This window comes from Theropithecus gelada, chromosome 12, assembly GCF_003255815.1.
Source record: "Theropithecus gelada isolate Dixy chromosome 12, Tgel_1.0, whole genome shotgun sequence".
In the NCBI taxonomy this organism is placed as follows: domain Eukaryota; kingdom Metazoa; phylum Chordata; class Mammalia; order Primates; family Cercopithecidae; genus Theropithecus; species Theropithecus gelada.
Window position 1 is genome coordinate 86,666,135 of NC_037680.1, and position 9,385 is coordinate 86,675,519.

Below are 9,385 nucleotides of genomic sequence, written 5' to 3' on the forward strand. Positions count from 1 at the left end.
TGTAATTACATCCTTATTTCATAAAAACTGTGATAAACCCTATTTGGGAATCACATTGATTTTTTAGTGGAAACGTAAGACTTTTAAAAAATTACAAATGTGACTGTGTCAACTTTGTGATGATTAACCAATTATTAACACAAAAGGGGGAACATCTGATTACCTGTCTTGCCACCAGTTTCTCTCCTTACTACTGCAGCTGGGTATTTAAGTAGCCCTTTAAAAAAAAAAATGGAAATGAACAGATATAGTCTTTCTTTTCCCTGGACTGTTGCTGACTCTGGATTCCTCTGTGGAATATTATACTCTTACGAACTGTCTGTAGATGACTCTCCTTTTGCAAAGGCAAAGCAGAAATTAATTAACCATTAACCAAAGAATCACATTGGCATCATCCACAGAATTGTAATATTCTCTGGGGCACAGGATACTTCTTTTCTTCACCCCCACTCCCATTATAAATACCTTTTATACGTGCATGCAGAATGAAAAACGACCATGGGCCCATGTCAGTATTTTCAGCTTCACCCAACACTAAATAGCAACTATTTCCAGTCATTTTTGCATACAAAAGACACACATACACAGTACATTTGGGGGGAGCAGGTTGTTGCTTTTATAAACTGCATGGTATGTTTGAGTGCAGTTACTCGATTTTAAAGCTCCTGAGTTGTAATGATAGCTTAACTATAGCTATACTTTGCCAGCCTTTTAAATCTAAAACCATGTTTTTAAAAAATTGTTTACCCATGTGACTATTCATTTACTCGGTAGTCACAGAGACTTCAGGCTGCAAACATGTGTTGAATGTGCCCCTTCACCCAAATAAATTCTGTGTCTGATGTGTTCGATATTTGTCCATCTTATTTTCATTTAAATTGAAATTTTAAAAAGGTGTTCCCATCCATGTGATAGAGTTGTTTGTGTGTGTTTGTCACCACTGTTTCCCTTCCCCTTGGAAAAAAAAATTGAGATTAGAATATGACATCTTATACCTTTTGGTGGCTTCCAAACCAGGGGTGTGATCAAACCAATGTTTTCTGAATGATAGATACGGCATCAGTGATTGAAAACAGAATCTCAATTTTGGCAGCTTGGGGCTACAGGCCTTGTCCTCCCTCCCAAACCTTTGAAAACGCCCATCCCAGGGACTCTCCCAACCATCCTTCAAAGATAATGGTATCTTTGAAGTGACTGTATCATACAAGTGGTTTTGGCTAACACCCACCAGAGGATGGTCTCCTGTACTCTCTCTGGGGTACACTAACACTGTTGATGCTTGGCAGGGTGGCAAGTATACAGAGCGAACCTGGTCAACAGAACCTCCTCGTTCAGCAGCCGCTGGGGAGGAAGAGGGGCCTGAGGCAGGTAAGTAGACCCTTAAAGCACAAGAGAACCATCCTACGAATTGGAAGCTCTGTGTGATTTTTAATGCCCATGTATATTAAGATATTTTGCTGCTGGGTGTGCCCGGAATCCCAGTTACTGGGGAGGCTAATGTGGGAGGATTGCTTGAGCCCAGGAGTTAGAGTCCAGCCTGGGCAACATAGTAAGACTCTGTCTCTTAAAAACTAACTAACTAAATAAAACAATGTATTTTTTAAAAAAATTTACATTTTGCATTCACCCTACCAAAAATAAGCAGCACAGAGCAACTTTAAAACGTGGTAAGTACTTAGGCAAGCCAAATGTTTCCATCTTCTCTTTTAGCTCTGAATGTTCTTATTAGCAAAGCTGATTATGTGGTAAAGTAAGTGGGGCTATAATTCTGTTTGTTCCTTACCCAGAAACCTTCTTTACCAGCCAAACTTACTGATAGAGGAAGATTTGTTATACAGTTGATTTAAGGCCTGTTTCTACATAAAGGCAAAGAAAAACAAGTCCTTTCTCATTTCAAGGTTCTTTAATTTAAAGCAAACTGAAGTAAAGATCATCTTTACAGATTATCTTAGATGGAGTTCTTTTACATCACTTGCTAAATAAAAATCTGAAAGCGGCTTATCACTGTTGCTTCCACAGGAGCTTCCCATTATTGATTGAGGTACCAGGCACTTGGCCAGCATCTGAGGTTTTAAAACTAAACCTCCCCTTTGAAAGCATATGTTCAACTATAAGTTTTAAATGAGCAATGAGCAAAGGTTGATCAGTAAGCAATAGTTACTCATTTTGCATCCTAAAATTACTGAAATTCTCAAGTTTATGATCTAAATTGTGTTAGTCAATGTTCTTGGCATATATAAATGAGTAATAATTGGGAGATGAACTAGCTAAAGGGGATGTCAGAAGAAAATACTTAAAGTTAAATATGCAGAAATAAATTTATCAGCTATAAATGTAAGGAACAACCATAAGAATTCACAGAAACATATAAATAAAGAAACAAACAATTTCCTCCTAAGCCGTTAGACCCTCTTGCAAGTTTTATTCTGCCTATTCTCTTTAGCTAAGACGTCCTCTACTATCACGTCAGAAAACTCAGACTGAATCCAGAAATCGCCATGGGGCTCGGCTGTCAACCACTCGCAGGAGCATTCAACCTAAAACGAAGCCGTCTGGTAAGGCCTCCTGTGTCCCTTCTGACTATACCATTGACATGATGCCATGCAACTCAGCCAGGAAGGCTTACAAAAACCAAGCTGATGGAGATAAGCACACCTTTGGGGAGGTGCTAACATAAGGGAAGGAGTTTCCCAGAAAACTGTAGTGTCTTTTTTTCTTCTTGCCATCCCCAATCCCTGTCTCTACCCCAAGAACCTAGAAAAAATGAAAGAGCCCAAGGTAAACCACTAATACTGGGAAATTTGACTATAAAAGGATGTGATTTCTTTACTGAAGCCAAGAACTGGGCTTGCTATATATGTCATTGAAGGTAAAGCTATGATGAATAATAGGAACTTTTAAGTCCTTTTGGCTGTTGTTATGAGGAATGATCAACTTCAAATAATGCTCTATACAAATGTTATTGTAGGCCATTTATGTGAAAATGTTTTAAGAAGATAAAATCAAACATGCGCAAAATGTTCAAACATGCTCTCATTTATTAATAAACCAGCAATGTTTTTGTTTAAAAAAAAAAATCCCCAGGAAACACTGGTTACAATCAACTATTAAGCATTGACAGTTCATTTCCGCCAACTTCTCCCCAATTTACTGTTTCACTTCTACCTGCAGCGGATCAGAAACGATCTGTGACCTTCATTGAAGCTCAGCCAGAGCCAGCAGCTGCCCCAACAGATGCACTTCCTGCAACAGGCCAACTACAGGGCTGCAGCCCAGCCCCATCTAGGAAACCAGAAGCAATGGACGAACCAGTCCTCACATCTTCTCCCGCCATAGTTGTTGCGGATCTCCACAGCCTGTCTCCTAAGCAGGTGAGGGCACTAGAGAAACAGGCAAGGCTTGCTCCCTGTGTACTTACTTCTAGCAGCCACTTGGATATGCACATTTATTCCATATAATTAAGTCCAGGTCTGCAATGCTTTGTTATCCAAACAGATACTGCTCCTGCCATCATGAAAGAGAAAATCTATATAAAGTATAGCCAGGAATATAACAGGTTTATACAGGTTGAGCATCCATAATACAAAAATCTGAAACCTAAAATGCTCCAAAATTTGAAACTTTTTAAGTGCTGATATAACATTCGAAGTTCATGTTCAAAGAAAATGCTTCTTGGAGCATTTTGGATTTCAGATTTTTGGATTAAGGATGCTCAACCAGGTAAGTATATAATGCAAATATTCCAAAATCAGAATCCAAAGCACTTGTGGTTCCAAGCATTTCAGATAAAGGATAGCTGAAAGATAGTTCAATTAAAAAAAATAAAGTTACCAGTTTAGATAAAGCCTTTAAATATAGAACCTGTATGTCCTATAAGATGAAAGGAACTTTTCGTTTTGATCTTTTTCCTCATTGTTTTGCTATTTTTCCCACTGATATTTTTCTTGTTTTGGTATATTTTTTCTTTTCATTTTTATAAATGAATTCTTAGACTTTTACCTTCTTCTCATGTGGTATTTAAGGAAAACTAAAGGGCAATGTTACTGTATACATTTGTATAGACTTTAATGGTTAAAAAACATTTTAACACTAAGCTTTATTATCTCATTTGATCCTCACAGTTTACAAGATAAGCAAGACAAAAAATTGTGTTCATGTTCCAGGTTCAAAAACTGAGGGTTAGAAAGTTGGAAGGGCTTACATAACATCCTACCTGTTACAAAGGCTGGAACTGGGACTAGCCATCTGATTCCTTTTCCCATTACCACTAGACAACAACATTTTTTGATGTTCTTCTCTGGTACCCATCCTATCTTTCCATAATGTTATGATCCTTTCGATCACAGAGTGAGAACCTCCCCACTGAAGAAGGAGAAAAGAAGGAGGACACAGAAGCGCAAGGTGCTACTGCACACAGTCCACTCTCTACCCAACTCTCTGACCCTGATGACTTCACAGGCCTCGAGACATCCAGCCTCCTCCAGCATGGAGACACTGTCCTTCACATCAGTGAGGAAAATGGCATGGAGAACCCACTACTGTCTAGCCAGTTCACCTTTACTCCCACTGAGCTGGGGAAAACGGATGCAGTCTTAGATGAGTCTCATGTTTAATTCTGTATCTTGTAAGCTCTGCAGGTATAGAGAAGACATGAAAGTGATCTTTCTACTACAAGTTCAATACTTTTGCTTGAAAAAGATTAATTACAAAATAGCACTTTACTTTTAATGGGTGGCACAAATCTGAATAGGTTTTGCTGCCAATATACATAATGTTTCATAAACATTTTAAAAGTCAATGGCTGAAAGGATTTAGTTGTGCAAAAATCATAAAACCAGGGAGGAATAAGGGGAAAGAGCCATTTCACTGTACATTGTTTATGATTCAAGAAGCCTTCAGCAGTTAAAAATATATACTATTCAGCACTGCTTTCAGAGAAATATTAATAATAGGATCTAAAAATATAATGCAATTTTTTGAGATTACTCACATTATACATCTCATGCAAATATTTATTTTTATAGTTTTAAAAATATTAATTCAGGTTGGCTATATAAGTAGCAATTTACATTAAAAAAATAAGAAAAACATTACTTTGGGGAGACTAAATAACAAATAAGCCTACAGCCATTTTTGTTTTGATTAACAATACAGCCATTTAGATGAAGAAAAAAAACTATATAGAGAGCTGTGGACTTTTAGATATTTATTTTTCAACTACCATTTTCATTGCATGTTGTAAATCAAAATGCAAATGGCATAAGATCATCCCATTTCATAATATATCACATTAGAATATTACAGAATATTCTAGAAATCATCAGAAATAATTCTGAATTAAGAACCTGAACAGCCTATACAATTATAAAAACCAAATGTAAATATAATCACTTAAAAGAGATGGTATTCCTATTCCTAGCCCTGACTACATCAATACCAAGATTAGAAGATACTGGAAAATGTGATTAGTAATACTTTTCCTTACAGTATCCTGTGCCTGCCCTGGAGGGCATATTTTCAAATATTAAAGTTAGTGTTGTTAGAATCGGTTTAATAAAATAACATTTTCTTAATAGAAACAATATTCTTATGATACTTGGAACATCTAAGTTTATAAGGAAAAACGTATAAAGTAAGCAATTTCTTCATAGACACCTCCAGTTTATATATTTTACAAATAGGCCTTTAACTTGAAGTTCAGTTACTTCAAGAAAAGTGTAACACTTAGAAGGCTTGTGAGGCCAACACCTAGTGTGTTACTGATCCTATAGCAGGGCTGTGCATCATGTGGTTCACAATTGAATTTCAAAATTTTAGCAGTTTACATTAGAAAACTGTTACCTAACAACTAAGCATATACAAACTCATATACATACTTAAATTGGTATGGTGGTGTATGTGTGCGTGCGTGTATGTGTTTTAGTCCTCAAGATGAAGTTAAATATAGACTTTGATTACCCTGCAATGAATTTAAAACACATTCTGTATGCTTAAACTTTGAGTGTGTTGGCTGTGAAATGTGTACGTATATAAAGAAGATACCTACTAAACCCACCTTAATCATAAAGGAAAATTATTTTTTGTTAGAATTGCTTATTAAATAGGCATTGTTTATATTGTGGTTTATAATTTCAAATATAATTTGGGGTTATGGTCCTATTCAGTAAGAGAATGAAAGATATCCATGAGTTAAAGATAAAAGAACAAAACTAAAAATTTCAAATCTAACAATTCAGAAAATGGAGGCAGTAAATGACCTCTTTTATGTTTTACAATATTTTCATGTTATTTACAGTTAATGCTGAAATAATTCTCAAGTGCAGGAATATAAATGTTAAGTGGTTTTATGATTCCAAGCTGATATATTTCACCTGTTAAAAATTATGCTGCTCAATTAGCATTAGAGGCCTTATGTTTGGTAATTACAAGTGTCTGGGCTATTGTGCGTCTCTATGTATGTGTGTGCTTTGTTCCAGTTTCTTGATTCAAATTATCTATGTATAATTGTATGAAATATTTAAATAGCAAAGAAGTCAAAGAAGATTGTTAAATATCCAACAAGAATCATAAATACCTTTATATGTATTTAAAAACTGTTGGGCTGTTTTGAACATGATTATGCTGGTCTGTCTGCCTTTTAGCCTGACTCCATCACTCTTGTGTGTGGAAGTCTATTAGAAACTTTCAATAAGCTAAGCAATGTTGTATCTTGCAAAAAAGCCTCCACTCTGAGAAACAGGGCCTTACAGAGTAGGAATGTTTTCATACTGGGACTATTGAAATTTTGCAGATGTGTGCATCTGTTCCATTTAAGGTGCCCTTAAATGTGTTGAATGTAATGTGTTGACTGTTTATGTGTAATGGCTAAAGTATCTATATGTATGTGCATAAAACTGTCACAAGATGTATTCTCAGGAATACTGTTACCTGGAGTTTGAAAGGAATAACTATTAAAAAAAAAAAAAGTTGGGGAAGATTAGAAAAAAGTTCAAGATAAATATTCAAAATATTATTAAGTACATGACTAAAAGCTAATTACTACATATGATAAATACAGTGTTGGTAATAGTAGATCATTTCTTTTAAGCGATGATGCTTAATGATATTTATCTTATTCAGAGGAAAAACAAAAAAGGTACCCACTTCCCATGTAGAAAACATTAGACTCCACAAAGAAGTTGCTTCTTCTGAAATTAACTTTTGAGAGACCTTGGAATAAACCATGTGTTATCCATGATAGTATGACTCAGATGCAATTAAAACAGTTTAAATCCTGGATATAGGATCTCCTATAGCAAAACATTTTACTTTCATTTTTCAGTATTTGCTGCTTTCTAGATTTCTATTAGATAAGCTATGTCATTTTTCTGAAAAAGAAACTGAGTTATTGAGTGCATTAAGACAAGGCACTTAGAACTACAGTGTCAAAATCAAAAGGCATAAATGGGCATGGCAGTGCTGGTGGAAAAATCTGTGGTACTAGTGATCTGGTTAGGGCTTGTTGCACAGGCTGGGAGTAACTGGTTTGCTCTTTCAAGCCTCCAAGTGTACCTTAAACAAGGTGATAGCTCCTCTCTTCTTTAGCATTATATTCCATTAGTCAACAAAGAACTTCCTCCACTCTGCTGCCCACCTCTGAGAGTATCTAAGATGAGAATACAGGGAAGAAAGGGTCATAAATGAATAGAATTATAGTCAAAAACATGAATTAAATATCCTTCCTCAAGTTATAAAGGATACTTTAATAGAACAGTCTCCAGAATTTGCTGCTATCACACCAAGTCATGCTGTTGCCCTATGACCTCACTCTTCCAATTCCATGACCTTGTCTTGCTAGGGGGTAAAAAGTCCCATTTCTTTTACTTTAGTGGGTTTCAACTGCAGCATTTCAGAAACAAGTTTTGGTTTGACACTCAGGAGAATAAAAACAAGTTGAGGGCAGAATGTATTTGGAAAAGCTTAAGACAAATTTACTTATATTATTTTATGATCATTTAGGATTACAGATCAATTTACCTCCATAAATCTTTGAATAGTCACTGTGACCACAGGATGAAAATCCTGTATTAGCCATTTTATAGGTTAAAACAAAAGATTGACTACACAGCCGACTTCCCTCAGATAACTATAAAGTCTATTATGAACATTGAATGACCAAAGAACATGGAAAAAATACATATGAATAAATACTGAAATGTTTAATGAAAGATATTTATGAAAGATATTAAGACTTCTGTGTTTAGGTATGCACATATAATAAAATATATCTAAAAACATTTAAGATGCCTGTTTCATTTCTTAATGTAGGGAATAGGTTGACTCATTCAGGAAGATGTTCATTTTGGATCCCTGAGGTGTGCCTTTGTTAATGCCTTGCTGTCCATCCTCAACCTCCCCAGTCTGGCCTGAGGTCACGACCATCCAGTTAGACACCTCCAATACACTCCCTGTCACCCCTCCCGACAAACTGAGCTCTACTCATGCTTTCCAAATCTACCTTTCAAAATAAAAATAAACTTCTCTGCCCAGGCTTTGACCTACTGGAATAACTGGTAGATTTCCCAGTGGGATTGTTAAAGATCTGGTTGTCCTCACAATGTGGCCAGAAACACCACGTGGTCCAAGTTACCACTTCCGTCTTTTATACAAAGTGCTCTATTCTGACCCCTTAAGGATTGCTCTTGCTAAGTCCATTTTTTCCCCCTCATGTGGTTTTACTTCTGTCTCTTTTTCTGACCCTAGGCACATTTAGCATCAGGATACTCTTATCCATTTCTGAACTGTGAACAGCACACAAACCTATCACAATTTGTGAATGAGCACTGGAGAGGTGTAGGGGTCAAGGGAAAACTTCCCCTTCACCCTCCAAAGGTTTCCTGAACATCACTGACAAAAAGAAGTTTAACAGGATAAAAGGCATAACAACTTATTTGATCATAGTTTTACCTGACACTGGAGCCTTTAGAATGAAGACCCAAAGGTACAGGGGTGATTACCCATTTTTATACTTAGGTTCAACAAAGTATGGACAGCCATGTAGAAATACGATTGGACAAAATAGGCGATCTAATGCTAATAGTCTGACCCGGCCTTGGCCAGTCTAGTTTGGATTCCCGGCCTCTCTGTGCAGCATTCCCTTCTCCTGGATATGGGATAGAACCTTCTCTAGGAGTTTTATAACCTACAATTGAAGTAGGTCAAATAATTTTTGGCCAGTTTTTACACAGAAAGGTGGAGGAAAGCTAGAGTAATGCTTTTGGGTTTTATGGCTGGCTTCAAGAAAAGGGAGTTCTGGTTTCAATGACTCTTCTTAGGGAAAAGGGGCTCTAGTTTCTATGACCTGCCTCCTGGGAGAATGAGATTGAGAAGAGAGCAGGACATGGAG

At 36.4% G+C, this 9,385-nt stretch overlaps 1 protein-coding gene across 2 annotated transcripts in view; it reads left to right on the plus strand.

Moving 5' to 3' along the window:
• UNC80 (unc-80 homolog, NALCN channel complex subunit) overlaps nucleotides 1-8,278 on the plus strand; it is a 232,700-nt gene extending 224,422 nt beyond the window's left edge. For both annotated transcript variants that reach the window (XM_025404486.1, XM_025404487.1), the window contains 4 exons: nucleotides 1,287-1,368; nucleotides 2,444-2,555; nucleotides 3,172-3,371; nucleotides 4,347-8,278. In XM_025404486.1, the coding sequence (XP_025260271.1) occupies nucleotides 1,287-1,368; nucleotides 2,444-2,555; nucleotides 3,172-3,371; nucleotides 4,347-4,613 (661 nt within the window). In that variant the 3' untranslated portion in view covers nucleotides 4,614-8,278. The remainder of the gene's footprint in view (nucleotides 1-1,286; nucleotides 1,369-2,443; nucleotides 2,556-3,171; nucleotides 3,372-4,346) is intronic.
• The last annotated feature ends 1,107 nt before the right edge of the window (nucleotides 8,279-9,385 follow it).